The sequence below is a fragment of the Cynocephalus volans genome, chromosome 3 (assembly GCF_027409185.1).
Source record: "Cynocephalus volans isolate mCynVol1 chromosome 3, mCynVol1.pri, whole genome shotgun sequence".
In the NCBI taxonomy this organism is placed as follows: Eukaryota; Metazoa; Chordata; class Mammalia; order Dermoptera; family Cynocephalidae; genus Cynocephalus; species Cynocephalus volans.
The window spans coordinates 26427613-26446528 of record NC_084462.1 but is presented as its reverse complement, the minus strand read 5'-3'; the positions used below and the strand labels follow the sequence as shown (position 1 = coordinate 26446528).

The 18916-nt window shown below is 58.5% G+C and overlaps 1 protein-coding gene across 3 annotated transcripts in view; it reads right to left on the bottom strand.

Annotated features, from left to right (window-relative positions):
* Positions 1–1971: 1971 nt before the first annotated feature.
* Positions 1972–18916, bottom strand: part of CUX1 (cut like homeobox 1) — a 349741-nt gene continuing 332796 nt past the window's right edge. For all 3 annotated transcript variants that reach the window (XM_063091589.1, XM_063091590.1, XM_063091588.1), the window contains exons 15-23: positions 9985–10112; positions 9236–9296; positions 8522–8634; positions 6318–6434; positions 5153–5236; positions 4491–4547; positions 4020–4100; positions 3154–3218; positions 1972–2927 (exon numbers count right to left, since the gene is read on the bottom strand). In XM_063091589.1, coding sequence (XP_062947659.1) covers positions 2858–2927; positions 3154–3218; positions 4020–4100; positions 4491–4547; positions 5153–5236; positions 6318–6434; positions 8522–8634; positions 9236–9296; positions 9985–10112 — 776 coding nt within the window. In that variant the 3' untranslated portion in view covers positions 1972–2857. The remainder of the gene's footprint in view (positions 2928–3153; positions 3219–4019; positions 4101–4490; positions 4548–5152; positions 5237–6317; positions 6435–8521; positions 8635–9235; positions 9297–9984; positions 10113–18916) is intronic.

Here is an 18916-nt window from a genome sequence, read left to right as displayed (position 1 = left end):
CCTGTTGGGCTCCAGAACTGGGCCTAGACTAGGTCAGAGACAAGTTGGGCTAAGAAAACAGAGTCCCACTGGTCCCGGGAGCACCAGGGGCCTCCTGGAGGCTTCCCAGAAGAGGTGCAGGGGCTCCAGCAGGCCTGGAAGGGGACCCAGAAGAGAGGGTGGCATCGGTGTGAGCAGAAGTGTGCAAGGGGCCACTCAGAGATGTGACCTACTGCTTGCTCCTGGGGAAAGGTGGGTGAGGGTCCCTGAGTGCCTTCTCCCCTCCTCTCCCTTCTTGCTCCCTGGCCCAAGCCCGTAGCCCCTACAGGGGGTTAGGTCAGCTTCTCCCTGCTCTCACCTCTGGCAGTTCTGTGGTCTCCCTTCTTGCAGGGAGAGCCTCCATCTGTTGCCATCCCCCACCCATAGTGACCTCTGACCTTTGTAGAGAGCCCTTTAACCAAAGCCATTTCACATCTCTAATTTCCCAGGAAGCAGGACAGGCAAGGGTTTTTATCCCCATCTTACAGATGAAGGGTGGAGCCTAGAGAGGAGCCCTGGGCAAGTGGAGGTGGAGTCTGGCTGGAGCTCTCGCCCGGGGCCCGCCAGCCCTGGTGCTGCCTTCCACAGGGGCGCTGAAGCAAGGCAGCCTCGTCGGAGGCCCTGCTACCTAGTCCCTTCCCTGCCACACACACACCAGCTGCTGCCCCAGCAGGACATGGCCAGCAAACACTTAATGAAAGCTTAGGCGGTGGTCCAGCCATCGATTGGAGCTCCACACAGACCTGGAGGCCTGGCTGGGAACCAGGACACTTATGAATGAGGCCAGAAGGGTGAGGTGGGGGTGGGGGAGAGGAAGGCTCTATACCCTGTCACAGGGCTGTGGACCCCACCCTCCTGGGAGAAGGGTGAGTCTGGCCCGCAGTGGACTAACCTGGTTCAGAGTTGTGGGCTGAGCTCTGCTGGTGCGCTGTCAGTGGCCAGAGGAAGTCCTGGCATGTGAAGCCCCGAGCAGGCCAATCGCTCTGATCCCCAGGGAGGAGGAAGTGAGGAGGGGCTGCTGCCTGGTGACTCCAGCCCACAAGGAGGAACTAACAGGAGATGTGGAAGTGCCTAGGTTTGGGGCGGGGAGGGAGACCCATGGTTGGCCAAGAGCAGCTGTCATGGGGGACCGGAAGGAGAGTCAGGGAGGACAGGTCCATCCTGGGTATCTGAGGACAGGCAGCTCTGGGGCCTTGGAGGAAGTTCTGATGGGGCAGATGATGAGGGAGGATGGGAGTGGGGCTCCTCTTTGTGATGTACCTCTTTGTGATGCACAAATTCCAGACTGTTCAGGACTAAAACTCAGCCGAGATAGCACAGGGGACTCCGGCCTGGTGGACTGCAGAGTGGGAGTGGGTTTGGAGCCAGCCTTGGGGGTCACCTGGATAGTGCGGTAATGCCAACCATGACAGACCAAGAGGAAGTGCTCCTCCACCTGGGTGTGAGGGGGCTACGTGAGTGGGGCTGGCCTGGGGTGAGGCAGCCCAGACCTGTGGCTCAAAGGAGTCCCCAGGCAAGGCTGGTGCTCAGGGGGCTTGGTGGGCATGGGCTTCAAGGGAAAGGGGCATGCTCCTGATGCGGCTCTGGTGCACACAGAAAGGGAAGCAGGGATTCCCCACAAGCTGACGTGGATCCAAGATACGTCATACATTCTACCACTGCCTGACAGGAGGTTTTTGAGTAAAGGAATGGATTTGCCATTTCATTGTGGTTGCTTGTCTGCTTGAGAGAACTCAGACACTGTGAGTTTGGACTTCAGCAAGGCTCTGGACCCACTCATGGGATTCTTGGGAACAGGAAGAGGGAGAGAGATGTCCTATGTGGTCGTGCCCCACATCAACAGACCAGTTTTGAGGTCCAGTCCCAGCTCTCAGGAGTGGTGCAGCCGGCGCACCAGCCTCCAGTCCCCTCAGTGTCCCAGAGCTCCAGAGTCACAGAGCATGGGCACCAGCGTGGCTGCAACCATGGTTTATTCCAAATGGGCAAAGCTAAACATGCAAGCGCAAATCTAACTTAGGAAGATCTGCCAGTGGCCCTGAGAGGTGGCTATGCTAGGATAGCCCACTGCCACTTCTGCTTGGCCAAGAAACACTTGGCTGCTCAGACCAGTCTTTGGGTCTGAAGAGCCTGGAACATGCGCGGCTCATGGAGATTCTTCCTCACCTAGAAACCAGAATATCTTGCTAAAGAAGAAAGCAGAAATCACATGTATCTGGGGACAGGGAGTGGGTAATGGAAACTGCCCCACACTTGGGGCTCCCCCTCTTGGGGTGGGGTGGTAAGCAGACAAAGTCTTGTCAAACTTATGTCCTCTGGGAGGTGGGGTCAGTGACAAAGGCAGGTGGGAGGTTGGACTCAAAAGCACGCTGGCCTGAAAGGAAGGGCCTTAAACCTCTTGTAGGGGGGCAGGTCTTAGGGGAGCCTAAGGGGTACCAGAGCTCTGGTGCAGATAGGCCCGGAGAATTCAAACTGGATTAACCTTGGCCAGAATCAGTGATGAATCAATCAGTGTTATAGCTAGGGTCCTCTGCCACCAGGGCCACAGGTCAGGCTGTGGGCAGAGCCCAGGCTGGGTCACCAGCCTGAAGTGGGGCCTAAGGGGGCCCCACTGGCTCAGCCTGGCCAGGCATTAGGGGCTATCTGGACCTAGGGGCCTGATGTAGTTCAGACATTCTTTCAAGGGGGCCCGAGGGGACCTGGGACCTCTGGCAGCTGTTGGACAGAGGAGAAGGGCAGTTTCTGTGGGGGATTCTCCAGGGACAGCTAAGTCATTAAAAGCAGCTGAGCAAGGAGGGGTGGGAAATGCAGCCATCACTGTCGTGGGGGAGACCCCCGGGTGTCACTGCCACAAGTCACCAGCCGCTGCCCCGTTGTCGTTCTCATGGAACTTGTGCAGGTGGTCGGCGAACCTGGGGGACACAGAAACTTTTGGTGAGGCCAAGTGTAAAAAGGAGAGAAACGTGTGTGTGGGGTGCCTGTACTGTGCGACACGGTGGGGGCTGGGGGTTGGGCACGGCGGGGGGCTAGGGTGGAGGGCTGGAGATGCAAGGAACACAGTGGAGTGGCTGGGAGGTCGCAGGGTGGTGCTGGGGGCTGGGTGCAGGGCTGTGCTGGGGCCCTGGTAGGTATCCTCACTTCTTGGCGCAGAAGGTGGCGCAGTCCCTCTCCACGCTCTCACTCCATGCCAGTTTGTAGAGCACCTGCCAGGTGGAGACACTGTGAGCTACCCACCTACCCCATGGCCACACCTGCAACCCATCTAGGACCCCTGGACCTGGTCCCTGGATGTGACAGTGCTCGTGGCTCAAGCCCCAGGGCAGGTGGGCCTGAGACACCGCTGTGCCTGCCTGTTTCACAGACAGTCAGACAGACTCAGGTACAGGTGCCATCCCTAACACCGTGGGCATACCCTGGGCAAGGCCAGGACCCGCTGGGCCCTGGGGTCTGAGTTGGAGCCCAGGTGAGTCCTGTAGGGGCCATCTTGACTGTGGCCTGGCTGGGGTGGGGTCCCCGAGGCTGGAGCCTTCCATAGAAACAGCCTACCCCTCTTCTCTGCGCACTTGGCAGGCACGGAGGCATCACTAGGCCTCTGCATGTCCTCTGCCCACCAACTGCAATGAGGCCCTGCACCTGAGGAGATTCAGCTCAAGATGTCCCTCCTGTGTACAGCCCACCTGGCTGTCCCTTGGGGGAGGTAGTTAGACCTGCCCCACTCCTGCCTCAGACTCCCATCACAGCCCTGCTTTCCACCTAGACCCTGCAGGACTGGGCCCTGGGTGTGGTCAGCCAGACCTCTTCCACAGCCGCTGCCCTGGTGGGGCAGGGACCCCTGGGTGGGCCCCTCAGTCCCCAGGTGGGCCAAGGGGAGAGGAGTGGCCCAGAGCTGAGCGTGTGGCTCGGGGTAGGCGCAGGGGCCAGGCCCCAGTAACAGGGTCCCTGCTGCCCAGAAGGCCCAGGGAATGTGCTGGATGCATCCCTGGCCTGCCAGTCTGGACACTCACCAGGAAGACCAAGCAGTGCAGGAGCAGCATGTAGAAGAAGCCAATAGTGCGGGCCATCTTGTTGGAGAGAACCAGACGCCCCTGGGGAGCAAACGAGGGGTGGAGTGGGGTGGGGTGGGGCAGGCCCAGCCCATCCTGCAGAGAGGGCCCCAGGGTGGCAGCGGGAGGGCAGGGGCAGGGAGCTGGGGCTCCCACTGCACTGTTACAAGTGGGGGGGCTCAAGCTGCAGGAGTTCTGAGGGAGGGCACCCCTGCAGCACAATTCCAGAAACTACTGTGAATGGTGCTACCAGAGGAGCCATCCAGGAGCGGGAGGGACCCTGGCCCAGGTCACCCATCCACTCTTGGCAGGGCCTGTGAGGGGTCAGTGGGATCCCTGGGGATTCTCCAGACTGAGCTGGAGGGCAGGTGACAAGGTACCCAGAGACAGGGGCTCAGCCTGTCCCAGGTGGGCACAGGGGAGGGGACTTACCATGCTGAGTGTGGCCTTGTCCCACGGGCTCAGGCTCAGGTACTTCCTCTGCCGCTCCTGAAGGGGGAGAGAGGATGAGGAAAGGATCCCAAAGGGCCCATGGCCCCGCTCACTGCAGAGAGGGGAGTCCTGCCCATCCATGCGCTGCCCTGCCTCGCTCTTCCCGCAGAACTCCAGGGGCTACCAGGAGTCCCCAGTGTGACATTCTGGGCTCCCCCAACATCAGTATGAGCCCCTCTTCCCCTCTGTAGCAGCCCATTCTGCCTATGGGAACGTTCTTCATGGGCAGAGCGTCTGCAGCCTCGGCAGGGAGGGGAGTTGGGGGGTCCCACTACCCATCCCCTGACTCAGGGAGCTGTAACTGGCTCTTTGCACGTCTGCCTGCCCCCCAGGTGCACTCCGGGCTAACTCATCCACTGTGCACACCCTCAGGTAGCCATCAGCAGACATTCCTGGGTGGGCCCCAGGCCTCCACAGCACCAAAGCAGCGAGGAGGCAGCCCTTGGGAGCTCCTGGCCTGGTTGGGGTGGGGTGTGTGCAGAGCCTGGCGTGGCAACACTGGCCCCGAGTGAACGGGTGCGGGCAGGTGGGTGGGGGTAATGGAGGACCGGATGCTGCGTGACTGAGGCCAGGCGAGCAGGGGGCCCGCCCAGGGCACGAACCCGCTTGCTGAAGGAGGAGAAGGGGTCCAGGCGCTCCTCGTACTGGGACGAGTACCGCAGCTCGGTGTCGTCGCTGCCACTGCCCTGTGTGGGGAGGGGGGAGGAGAGGCCCTGTCAGTCACCCGCACCCAACAGAAAGGCCAAGCACCCAAGGGAAGGCAGGCTGATGGAATCACAGCGAAGCCTGTTTCCTCATCTGCAAAAGGGTGGTGGGGGAGGGAACCCCAGATCCCAGAGCTGGGAGAGAGGGGCAGGTTGACAACGTGCATGTAGCTGGCACCTTGTGTCACAGGGGCATCACCTAGGGTCAGAGTCTTCCCACCTGGTCAGGGCCACAGTGTCTCTGGGCACGTATAGGGAACCGAGGACTAGATAGGGCTGGAAGGTACAAGACAGGCAGGTTGGGCCCAGGTGCAGGGAGGGGAGTTTTGAGGGGGTTTGCTGGGAGTGTAGGGGGTAGCAGGCACCCGCGAAAGGAAAGGACCCCCCACCGCCTGCCGGCCACCAACAGAATGGGACTAGTTTGCAGAGTGTGGGCGCCCTCTGGTGGCTTAGGAGCAGCTCCAATGGGTGGGGATGGGGATTAGTGGCCAAGGGTCTTAGGCCCAGAAGGCCCCACGGGGAGTGTCGTTGCTCCCTGCCTGTTTACTGCCCACTGTCTCCCCTCAGTCAGGGAAAGGGTTTCCTTGCATGAGGTGGTCCCTGGGGGCTGAGAGCAGCCAGGACCAGACCTCCCTGGCCCAGAAGAACGTAGTGGGTAGGTTTCCACTCCTTTCACTTAATTGGTTTTTGGGGTGTTGGACCAAATTCTTTGTTTTGAAAAATATATGTTTATAACATACTGATTCCTCAGGGCCTGTCCTACATGTTCAACCCCCTGGGGTTAAATTCCCAGATCCTGCGTCAGCTAGTGGATCTTCCCCACTTCACAGGGGGGGTGCTCAGGCTCACGGGCCTGGGGTCTGTGAGCCCCTTGCCACCTCCTGCTGCTCCCCAGCTTAGGGAGCACAGGGGGCAGGTGGGGAGAGTTGGATAGCCTCTGGGGGTCCCCCAGGCCCAGTGCTGCCCAGCAGGTCACTGCCCCTGACCCTCCCGCCTCGCGTGCCCTGATCGTCCTCTCTCCCTGCCTGGTACACCTGTGGCTGCAATTGGGGCGGGCACTCACCCGGCCGGGGTAGCTCTGCAGGAACTTGATCTTCTCAAAGAGCTTGATGTTGTCAGCGCGCAGGCTGTCCAGCTCGCTCTGCAGGGCTTGGATGGTGTGCTGGGCCCGGTGGCTCTCCTGCGGGCAGGCAGCGGGTGGGTGGAAGGGCTAGTGGAGGGGCCTACACGCTGGCACAGGGACTGCTCCACCTACCCGGAGCCCCTTCTTCTTGACCTGCCAGACTGCTCAAGGCTGCCCCCTCTAGCAAGTCCCCCTTCCTCTCCTGTGGTCCCACCCCAGACAGAAGTCACAGTTCTTGGTTCAGGTTTCTTCCTATGTTGTTTGTTTTTGGTATTATCAGCCTTTTAAAAAATCATTATCGAGATATAATTCACATAACATAAACACCATTTTAAGTGTATTATTCAATCCTTTTTATGCAACCACCCCCAATATCTAATTCTAGAACATTTTAATCACCCCAATAAGAAACCTCTAACCTGTCAGCAGTCACTCCCCGCTCCCTCCTCCCCTATTTCCTGGCAACCACTACTCTACCTTCTGTCTCTGTGGATTTGCCTATTCCAGACATTTCATATAAATGGAATCCTACAGTATGTGGCTTTAATGTTTGTCAATCTAGGGGCAAGGTGACATGGGATCTCATTTTTCAATTTATTCAAATGCTTGAATAGGTGTTTCCTTCATATTATTCAAAATTAAAGCAGTACAAAAAAGTAGGTACTTTTGTACCTACATGGTAGGATGGAGTTTCCTCAAAAACATAGAATTACCATATGATCCAGCAATCCCACTTCTGGGTATATACCCCAAAGAATAGAAAGCAGGGTCACGAAGAGATATTTGCACACCCATGTTTAGAGCAGCATTACTCACAACAGCTAAAACATGGAAGCAGCCCAAGTGTCCACGGACAGGTGGATGGTGTATAGACATGGTGCAATATTACTCAGCCTTGAAAAGAAAGGAAGTTCTGACACATGCTGCAACATGGATGAACCTTGAGGACATTATGCTACATGGAATAAGCCAGTCACAAAAGGACAAATACTGTGTGATTCCACTTGTATGAGGTGCCTGGAGGTGCCCATTGGACCCACCCTTGTCACTGTACCGGCACTGGGCCTGGCCTGTGACTCCCAGAGAAGGGTGGAAAACGTCCTGGCTCTGTTCCCACTGGGAGAGCAGTGTGTGCGGGGGTTGCTGCAGAGTCCTCAAGGGCAGGATGGTGCCTCCTCTAGGTGCTCCTCTGGTCTGTCACGCAGGCTCTCTGCCGTCTTATGGATCCAGTGTCCACATGCAGTGCCCATGAGCTGGCCCTCAGTCTTGGTGTTCCCGACACTTCCAGCTCTGGCTTCCCTCAGTCCTTCCCTGACCCTGTTCCATCTTCTTCCAGGGACTATGTCCATCCTGCTGGCGCTGCAGTCACCATCCATGTGTCATCAACGCCCACACAGGGGCAACTCATCTGTGGCGGTTCTTCAGGCACCTCACCGTTGTAGGCTGCCAACTAAACTGGTCGTCTGTACAGACTGCCCCCTCTTCCTGGTGCCCCTCCAGGAAGACCACCAGCCAGGTGCTCAGCAGCCAGCAGCCTCTTTGGGTGCCGCCCTCTCCCTGGCCCCACAGAGCTCTTCAACATCTCTACACTGTCCATCTTTATAGGGGTTCAGAGACCATCCTCTCCCCAGTCCGCTCCTGCTTCCCCACTCCTGCAGCTGATTTGGACGTGTCTTCCCAGACGATGGTAACCACTCCCTGGTCTTCTTCCTGGGCCAGGCTTCTGTCCTGAATTGGCTACCCAAGTGACCCTTCTTGTCCTCCATTCTTGCAGCATCACGTCCCTGCTTAAGTCCTTCGCTGGTGGCCCTGCCTGTAGAGTGAAGCCCACGCACCCCAGCCTGGCGGCAGGGCACTCGCCTGACACTGTCTTCTTTCCTACGACTCCTGCCTGCAGACCTGGAACCACCTGCACTCCCCTCTGGCTCGTTGGTCCCCTGTCTGCTCTATCTTGAGCATCTGATTCTTCTTTCAAAGCCCAGCGCAACACTACCTCCTCCAGGAAGTCCTCCCTGCCTGCACAGAACAAATCTAGTCCAAGTGTGGTTTATGGTCTGTGACACGTCTTTTACCCTCAAGCCTGTGTCTTCTACCACTGTGTCCTTGGGTCAGAGGAATGTAGGGGAGGGGAGGACGTGACTCACAGCCTCCAGTTCCTGGTTCCGGGCACGGAAGCGCTCCCTCTGGCTGGAGATGATGGAAAGCAGTGAATCCACCTGGCCCTCTGGGAGGGTGCCACCAACTGGTGCCGAGGGTCCTAGGAGGGAGAGAAGAGTGGCTTGGGGTGGCGGGAGGCACAGCCGAGCAGGGGGCCCTTGCATCAGGTGGCCTCAGCCCTGAGGGATTTCTGGCCAAGTGCCATGGGGTAAGAAGCCACAGGCGTGTCTGACCACCTGGTACTGAGCAGGTCGGGGAGGGGAAGGGACAGCCAGGAAACCTGAGAGGAATGAGAATGGGATAGGGGAGGGCTCCAACCTGTGACTAGGGTCCCTGGGGAGGGGCTCAGCTCACCCACCAGTACTGTCAGAAGGCCAGACCCCAGAGCTCCCCTCCCCATCACCCTGTACTTGGATCTGAGACCCCTGCATCTGTCACCCAAGGCCCCTAGTACCTGGGGAAGTAAAGAGGCACTGAGAGAACTAGGGGGCCATGGTACCCCCCACCATATCCTGGCCCAGCAGCCCTCACAAGGGCAGGTTGGGGGCTCACCTACCCTTTTAAGTTTGCTGCTGCATAACTGGGGTGGGGGGCCCTCACCTTCCTCGAGGGAGGGGAGTGCTCCTTGGGGATCTGGGCACTCTGACTGCACCACCTGCTCCCCTCCCCCCACCCTACCCTGCCACTCACTCCCTCCTCACCATAGAACAGGGCCGTGGCCTCCTTGATGGGCTCCGGGATCTTCTCCAGCTCAGCAGCGCCCTGCGAGTGAGAGGAAGAGATGGGGAGGAGCCTCTTCATCATGGGCACTGAGTACACCCTTTCAGCGTGGCCCGGTGGTGAGGTCGGCTGCAGGAGGGCCTGGATCTGGACACCTAGCGTGGGCTACCAGAGGGGAGGAGGCTGGGCCCAAGTCAATCCTGAGGCTGGAGTTCAGCACCCTCATCCTGCCACTAGGTCCTGACGTGCATCAGACGCCAGAGCGCCCCCAGTCCTGCAGCCAGCTTGCCATGTGACCTGGGGCAGCCCAGTTTCTCTCCCCAAGCCCATTTCTTCCTCTGTACATGACAGGCGGGGGATGCCCTCTGAGGGCCCTTTAGGGTCCAGCCTTCTGTGATGTCAGGGTCTCGGGTCCTTTAGTTGTGAGACAGGTACATAATCCTGGCCTTGCCTCTGCCCAGAGCTCTCAGGACAGAGGTCCCGGTACTGGACACAGGGTGCTTTGTGCCAGCTCAAGGAAGCCCTGTGGCCTGGCATCTCAAGTTGGGGGGAGGGTGGCCTGCATGGGGAGAGAAGGAAAAACCCAGAGATTGTAGGTGACAGCCTTGGGGAGGGGCAAGCTGACACTGGCCACCTGAGTAATGGCTGGCTTACCTGGGAAGTTGGTGTTTTCTGAGGCTGAAGGAACATGGGGCAGGTGGTGAGTGGTGGGGGAAGGGGGTTGGCTCACCTCGGCATCGGGCCGCTGGATGGACTGGATGGTGCTGAGGTCCTGCTCCAGGCGGGCGATCAGCTCTCTCTGCTCAGCTGCTGTGGCCACGGCCTCGGTGACATGGACTTGCAGCTCTGCACAGCGCCCTGTGGCCAAAGGAAGACGTGGCTGTCAGAGGGGGTCTGCTGGGACCCTTGGTGCCTTACCCCTGCAGGAAGCAGGACCGCCTGGGCACTGTGAGTGCTGGCTCTTCCCTCCCCACTTGCCACCACCTAAAAGACCACCAGTAGACCCCACCAGCAGGGTCTCGAAGGCACTCCTGGCCCTGAGCACTTTCTACATTCATGAAATCCCCTGGGTAGGGGAAGAGGCCCCGGTCAGGGATTTAGTAGGAATGGGTATACCCTGGTTCTGCCCAAGACCAGCAGGGTACCCTGACCAGCCCCTTTCCCGCTCTAGGACTCACTTGGCTTCGGTCAAGTAGGGCAAGGAACCCCAAGTTTCTTCCAGGGCTGATGCCCTGGGATGATGACCAGAGGGAGGCCTGGGGGTCTGAGTGGCAGAGAAAGGCACGGGAGGTGCAGGGGGGTGGGAGTTTGAGAGGTCCCACCTCTGGGGCTGACATCAGACCTGCCCAGTCCTGCCCTGACCAGGCCCCAGCGGCAGTGCAGGCAGCGGCAGTGGTGGAGGTGGGGTGGCCCCCGAGGAGCCCCTGACCCACAGACCTGTCCCTTTCTCCCCCTCTGAGTGTCAGGGGTCATCTTTACAACCAAGCAAATCCAAACTAATTCTGTTTGGAGACCTCCCTGCGCTGTAGGAGGGTGGGAGATGCTGGGGATGTTCTCCAAGCCTAGGCCCCTTGGGTGCTTTCAGGGGCACTTGGGTGCTGGGTATCCCCCAGGGTGAGGTCTGCCTCTGCTTCTGGTTGACTGTGACTCTGGGCAGCTCAATCACCCTTGCTGGCCTTCATTTGTAAAATGGTGACAACAAACCTTGCTCAGGGTGAGCTCTTGGGGACCAAGGCCTGAGGCTCAGGGCATGGTCCTTTGGGGTGGACTGCACGGCCGCCAGGGGGCACTATGGCCTCAGAAATGCCCAAGGCTCCAGGCTTGGCCAAGGTGCCCTCCTCCGCCAACTCACCCCTCATGTCAGGGCCTGCTGACCAGAGGAGTGATCCGGCCCTGGCTGGGCTCAGTGTCCTGGGCCAGGGTGGGGCAGCCCAGCCTCACCCCCACCTGCTCCACACCCAGCCCTTTACATGCCTCATAACAGTTTATCAGTCCAAACAGATGATCCCCATTTTACAGATGAAGAACTGAGGCTTCTCAACCTGGGACCCACCCAAGGGTGTCCACTGCCAGCGACATCTGAGCTCTTCCCTACACCAGAGTTTCCACTAGCTCAGGCCCTGGATGGATTCCCCTGCAGATGTTGGCTGAGCCCCTTCTTCGAACCCGGCAGGTGGGTGGTGTCGGTGGAAATGAGGAAGGATGGGGAAGAGGCTGGGCCTGAGGGAGGGCCAGGCTGTGCAGGGGGGACTGTGGGGTCAGGACTGGGGCCTGACCCTGGGTGACGTACAGGGGCTTTAAGCAGACCCTGATGGGGAGAGGCTCAGAGAGACAACCAACGCCATGAGCCACTGGCCTGGGCACAGGTCCTTGATGTGCCACACACACTTGAGGAGGGGATGGAAGTCGCAGTGAGATGCGGGGAGAGGAAACAACCAGAAAGTGAATGGGACCTTAGGTGACATTAATAGAGGTGAAGGTCCTGGACTGAGGGAGGGGATGGGTTCAGTTCTGGGTACTGAGTGTCCATAGGGACAGCCCCAGACAGGAGCATGTCAAAGAACGGTGCTGGGACTGACCCCCTGCAGGTGGGTCGGGCAGACCCCTGGGACAAGCGGAGGGTGTTGACCCAGAGAAAGCTCAGGTGAACAGCACCCCACCTCAGGGGACAGAGGGACAGGGCTGGGAAGCGGGAACCTACAGAGGCGACGCTGCACACAAGTGTGAACCCTTGCCCCTGGACGTGGGCACGCAGCACGGCATGAAGGAACTGACGCCGGCCTGAGGGGTGGATAAAATGCTGGCGAGATGACTTCTTGGACTGCCTGCTTTACCTGCCACCAGTCTGTGGCCACCCCAGCATGGTCTCGGCCAGGGCCCCGGGGTAGGAGTGACCTGCAGCTCTCCAAGCCATCCATGGGCACAGAGGAGGGGAGAGGAGGGGGTGCCTGTGCCTGCTGCTGTGGGGTGGGCACACGGTCCCTGCCCATGCATACATGTGACTCTCTGTGCATGTGTCTGGGCCCTGGGAACAAACCCTCTGTCCCAGGCCTCCCCAGCCAGCTGGTGCCAGGCATCCTGGCAAGGGCCAGTCTGTCAAGCTGGCCTAGAGGGCCTCCACTGCTGCTGCTCCCTGACATCAGCTCAGCTGCTCCGGGGCACTTCAGAGTTCAGGGCTGAGTGGCTGGGGGAGGCCACCCTGAAGGCTGGTGTGTGGGGGCAGCAGAAATGGGGGCTGGCTGCCCATGAGGCTCAGAGAGGAGGCTGGGCAAAGTCAGGGCAGCGCAGGCGACAGGGTGAGGCTGGGCAGGGCCAGGGTGGGGAAACTGAGGTTGCAGGGGCAGGGTCTGGACAGTGTCCTTGATCCCAGCTGGACCCCAGCAGTGACCAGAGCTGTGCTTTGTAACCGTCATTCCACGTTGGGAGGACAAGAAGGCCAGGACACTGACCAGGGGTGTCCCTGAGGGAGAGGTCTGAGTTACAGACCCTACTTAGAGAAGTCACGGGCCACAGGTACGTGGCGGAGCCTCTCGGACTTGCCATGTGAGGCTCTCCTGTCCACCACCCCTGCCTCCCTCTGCCTCCTCTGCTGGTGGATGGAACACACAGACTAAAAGTTGGGGTCACATCTCTGGGTGGCCACCTGGTGTCAAGGGAGGGTCCTGAGCTGAAGTCTTCCAGAACTGGGCTTGAATTCTGGCCCTGCCTTTCAGGAATTTTGTGTCCTTGGGCAAGTTATTCAACCTGCGCAGGCGGGGCACTCCTGGAGCGAGACAGTAGAAAGTACTGGTGAGAGAGTTGGGGACCCCACTGTTGTACAGAACTCATGAGGGGAGGCCCATGCCTCGACCTGGTGCCCCCAGATGGGGAAGGGGCAGGCAGTAGCCTGGTCTGGCTCTGGTAAGTATCAAGTGCTCATGAACAGCAAGGGGGACGTTTGTGGTGGGGGCTTGGACTTGTGGGTTAGAGGCTAGAGGTGCCGGCTGGAAGACCCCAGGTCCAGGGCAGCTGGAGTCCCATCAGTGGACGGGGAAGCCCAGGGAGAGAGCTGCAGTGAGGGTGGCCAGAACCTCCTGGGGTGACATCTCTGGGTGTCCCCCAAAGACCCTGAGGAGAGGCAGAAAGCAGGGGAGAAATCAGGAGGAAGCGTGTTAAGGCCCCTCCTTGAATAAGTAGGGGTTGTTGGTGTCTCAAGCTACAGAAAGGCCGAGAAAGGTCAGGGCTGCAGGGAGTCCATCGGTGGGAGTCTGGTCAAGGTAGTGGTGGAGCACGGAGCCGCAGGGATGTGGAGGAGGGACCTGGGGACGAGCCCATGCTGGACAGGGGCCTGGCTGTGTTAGGGCACAGTGATGGGCAGAACCCGATGGTGGTGGGCTGTGAGCAAGAGAAATGGTCTTGAGAAGCACGGGGCAGGTGGACTGGAGCATCTGCAACCGGGGAGAGTTGGGGATGGGGGGCAGTGGTCGGTGTCTAGGGAGAGAGGGTGGAGGGGCTGGCCTCGCCCCTCACCTCTGAAAGGTGGCCCCCTCCCTTTATGAACGTTTATGGAACGTCATCTTTCTGGGAGATTCTGGAAAGGCTTCTCAGAGGGTGAATTTCGCAGAGGGGAGAAGGAAATCAAAGCACTATGAAGGTCAAGTCTTCAGGAGGCTGGACTCAAGGCTTAAAGTCCAGGCATTTCTGACTGCGGATGGATTAAATGCAGAAGCTTCTCACAACTGGGGTACTGGACCCAGGGCTCTCCTGAAGGCGGGGTACCTGTCTTATGAAATCAGCTAGCCACCTGAAGGCCAGGTAGGAGCTGCGGAGCTGTCTCCAAGCAGGTACACGCCAGCTCTCTGCCCGGAGGGTTCTGAGGCGAGCTGAGCGGCTCCCACGTCCACCCGCTCCCTGTCTCTGCACCTGCATATCCCCACAGGTACCCGGAGGTGACTGCCAAGCCGCGCCCCCCATCTGCAGGTGCTAGCCCCTCGCTCCTGCGCATCGCCACGCTCTCCTGTGGCATCAGCCCACGCATCAAGCGTGCTGTTCTAGCTGGAACACGTGCGCGCGTGCGCACACACGCACACACACGCACCCCCTTCCCTTGACCCACCGTCCCCCAGCAGAACTCCTTGAAGAAGTCGTCTGTTCTCAAGTGTCCAATTCCTTAAACCCTCACCATCAGACTGTGACGCCCATCACACCTACTGTCCTCGCCAAGGTCCCCACGACCGCCGCACACGGCCATGTGCCCATTTCTCAGCCCTCATTGTAGCTGCCGTGTCAGCAACGGCTCCCAGGCCACCGACCCTCCCAGGCCACGTCCCCGCTGGCCACGGCTTCTCATCTTTCTCACTGGGTCTCCTCCCCACCGAGCTCTGACGGCTGCTGCACTGGCCCATCCTTGGGTGCCTCGCTCTTTCCTTCCATTCGCCCTGGCCACCCTGAATGCCATTTACGAGCCGATGACTCTCCCGCGTCCATCTCTAATCCGCATCTCTCCCTGAACTCATCTTCCACTTGACGTCCCACTGGGCCTGCATTGCAGCCTCCTCCCCTCCCCCACAAGTCTGCTTCTGCCCAGTACAACCCCCGCGCCCCGTGAGGCAAGGCCATCCTTCAGTGGCTCATACCAAACCCTGGGAGTCACTTCACTCTTCTGTCACTTCTTACATGAATCTCTCTTAAGTCCCGTTTCTGGTTCTACCTTCAGAATATATCCAGAATCCAGTCCCTTTTCACCACTGCCACCACCTGGCCCAAGTCACCACCGCCTCTCATCTCAATGGGGGCAAGAGCCTTCTCACCTGCCTGCTGTCTTCCACCTGCGGTCCAGTCACAAAGCAGCAGCCAGAGAGAGCGTTTCCAAAAGTGAGACCAGACCACCCTCTGTTCAAACCCTCCAATGGCTCCCACATCACTCAGAGAAAAAGCCAAAGCCCCTGCAAAAGACCCCACATGCTCTGCCTCCCCCTTATCTCTCCACCCTCACCACCCCCCACTTGTCCCCGGGGTCGTGCCTCTGCAGCCTGCTGCTCTGCATGCGTTCGCCACAGGACCTTTGCACTCACCCGTCCCACTGACTTCGGTCCTCTTCCCTCACACACCCACGTGGCTCACTCCTTCCCGTCTGGCAAGGCTGCTCAGGTGCTCGCTGCCCTAACCACCTGGCTTAAAACTTTAACCCCTCCACATGCTCTTCCAATACACCTTACCTTATTTTTCTCCCATAACATTTACCGCCTTCTAAGCTACTATGTAATTAATTCACTTATTATGTCTACCCATCTTCTCCCACTAGAAGGTAAGCTCCTCATTTGTCCTGTTATAACCCCAGTACCTAATGCAGTGGCACATGGCTGGTCCTCAGTATGAATTAGCTGATGGATTGAGTGGATTCTACTTGGCAGGGAGGCATCTGCTTTCTCTAGGTGGAAGGTGCACAGGGATTCCCAGGGCTGCATGGTCTCCCAGGTTGGGGCAGAGCTGGCTGGGCACAGGCAGCAGGAGCCTGGCAGGACCAGCTGGTTGTCTGTTGCTCCCACCACCTGGTAACTGCTTAGGCCTGGCTTGGACCCTTCTGGGCCATACCCTGGCATTGGGGCTGCAGATCTGTCAGCACCACAGCCCAGGGGCAACCCTGCACCCATGACAATGGGTGCATACTTGCTAACGGGGTGTGGGGGGCACTTTTCCCCTGGCTGGGATCCCTTCACCCCAAGAATGCCTGCAGACACTCAATATGCCGGAGTCCTTCCAGATGTCAGATGAGAGCGAGCTTCACCTAGAGCAGCCATCCTCCAGACCTAGCTTTCTTCTCAGTGACAATGTGGTGGAATCAGCGCCAGAGAGAGCATCGTCCTGCTTCCACCTCGCACCAGCTGTAACAGCGCGGCTGCTCACAGGGCTGTGCTTTGTCTCGCCTCTGAGTGCATGCCGCCTTGGCTTGGCGCGCCTGCCTGCCTGTCCCCAAGGCAAATGCCTCTTCCTCTGTCAAGGCCACACCGGCCCTTCCCCTCCATCCAAACAGTAGGAGCTCAGCGTGGGCCATTGCTCCAGATCCTGGTCTCCTCCCCTCTGGGCTTGTGAGCAACTCTAGCCATCAGACACCTAGCCTGGAACACGTCCCCAGCCCAGAACAGGTCTCAGTAAGTATCTGCTGAAGAAATCAGAGGATGAGCTCCAAGAGGTAGGAGGCTGAGTCCCTGCCTGCCCCCACCCCAGACCTCAACACCACTGACATGTGGGGCCGGGTCATCCTTTGGGGTGGGGGCTGTCCCACGCACTGCGGGATGTTCAGTAGTGTCTCTGGCCTCTACTCTCTAGATGCCAGTAGCACCTTCCAGTTGTGACAACCAAAAATGTCTCCAGACACTGCCAAATGTGCTGAGGGGCAACGTCATGCCCAGCCGAACACTGCTGCCCCAGAGAGCCTCTTGGGGGCTCTAGTCTCCTCAAACACAGGAGGCTTCTGGGTTTGGCTGTAATGGAGTGGGGTTAGCCTTGACAGATGCTTACATCCAACGGATCTCAAAGAGGAAACCACCTACCAGGGAAGGTACAGCCCCCTGTCCACGAGAGTGAGGACAGGGAAGGTCCTCTCTTCCAGCTGGTAGCAGCTGTAGCCACCCAAGGACCCAGAGACTTGAGCATTCCAGCCTGGGCCAGGGCTGTTGAGGACTCTCCTGCCCAGTCCGTGTGCCAGGCAGTCCCTCACGGGCCTCGCCAGCAGCGACACGAGGCCTGGCATCCGCCGGTCCTCTGGGGACCCCCAGGAATGCCTGGTTCGCAGCAGACTGAGTCAAAAGCAGGCTCATGAGTCAGGGGTTCCTCCTGCTAAAGCACAAGGTGGAAACAGCTTTGACTGGAGGGAGCTGCTCCAACAACCAGAAGACGATGGAAATTACACTCTTGTCCACAACCGCAACCAGCATGCACTCAGCACTGTGCCAGGTTGCTCCCAGGCATCATCCCTCAGCCCTCCCAGCGGCCCTGGGAGTCCGCATCCTTAGATCCCCTTAGTAGAGACGGAAACTGAAGCGCAAGGCAGGTGAATTCATTCGTTCTTTCGGGAAAGTGTCCACTAAGACCTGCTCAAGGTCGCAGCTGCTAAGAGAAGGTGCTGGGCTTGCAGTGCAGTGCCACCTGGCCACAGAGATGGCCCTGATGGCTCCCTGGACAACAATTGAGGGGGTCCTCAATCCTCACTCCCTGGATCCCCCACCACTGCCCCAAACAAAGAGTCTGATATTACTTGTCCACAAATATTGCTTGGGAAAAAAAAGAAGGCCCTTCCTATTGACATTCTGAGAGGCTGAGTCTTTTAGAAAAGGCAGAAATTTAAGAAATGCCTGTCCAAGACTAGGCACAGGCTGTCCTCGATTTCTACTAAGGCAGATCACTCCACACGGGGTGGGTCAGACTCAGATCAGTGGCCTGCTGGCCAGGACCCCCGTCAACAGCACACAGTTCTCAGGAGCCCCCCGAGTTCCCAGGCTGGCTCCCCACATGTGGGCCCAGGCCTCTGCTACCTTACAGGAACCAATGTCGAGCAGCAGAGACCAGCAAGCTGCGTGTCCCCAAAGCTGGCCTGCTAGGGCCATGGGGGAAGTAACAATGTGCCCCAAGGCAGCCCCTCGGAGGTCCTTTTCCGCACAAGCAGACAGCATCCCTGCGACGACTCACGGGCTCATTACGTTTTATCATCACACGAGTCACCCTGTCTATCTCCAACTGGGTCCGCAGAGCCTGGAACAAGGCGCATCGTTTCGTTCAGCCCCACTACACTGTGGGGAGGGGAGAAGGGCTGAGTGCGGGGAGGGGGAGTGAGCTGCCTGGAGTGGGGGCATTGCCCGCTGCAGTCAGGGCATGAAACCTGCTCCCTTTTCTGCCTGCGGAACTGGCAGTTTACAGAAACAGAGCCAGCCCCTCAAAACCATGTGCAGCTGCAGTTTTGCTTAATTAAATCATACTTAAAAGCACTTGGGGAGACTTTCTGGGTAAAAAGACTTTGCCCTAAGTGGAGTTTTTTTTTTTTTTACATTTTATATTTTACTTTAGTTAACAGATCTTTAAAAAGTAGGGGCATACCTTAAACTAGCAAACAGAAAAGTTAGCAGAGTTAGACTCAAGTCTGTCAAATGGCAAACTGGCAGAGACCTTATGGTTTACGCAAATTTCTCCCATCTGAGAGGGCTGCTGGGAGCAACTCTAGAAAGGCCCTTGTCCCTGAGTGACTGGGTGAGACACGAGGCTGCCAGGGACACCCGGCACTGGTGCAAGGCTCCATCCCATGCTCTGGGGTCTCCCACTGGAGGGACGATGGAATCCAGTTTGAATTGGAGAGAGGCTCACGCTCTGTATCACACGTGGAAGCTTCACATTCTGAAATTTCCCAATTAATGCACAACCAAATCATCTCCCACACCCCCAACTAGTCACACATCAGAGTGGATGGCAATTTTTTTCCAACCTAGCAGGTCTCAAGACGAGCAACATCCTCAGAGTTACAAGTGCATGGAGCAGCCTAGCAGCCAGCTCTGCAGAGCTCTCCCTCACCAGCCCCAGCGACGGCCGCAAAGAGGCCCCTTCCCAGAGCCCCGTCATTCCAGAAACCTGCAAGCCACTGTGCCCTCCTTCCTCATCCCACTCACTTGCCAGTGTTAACCGGTGCCCTTGGC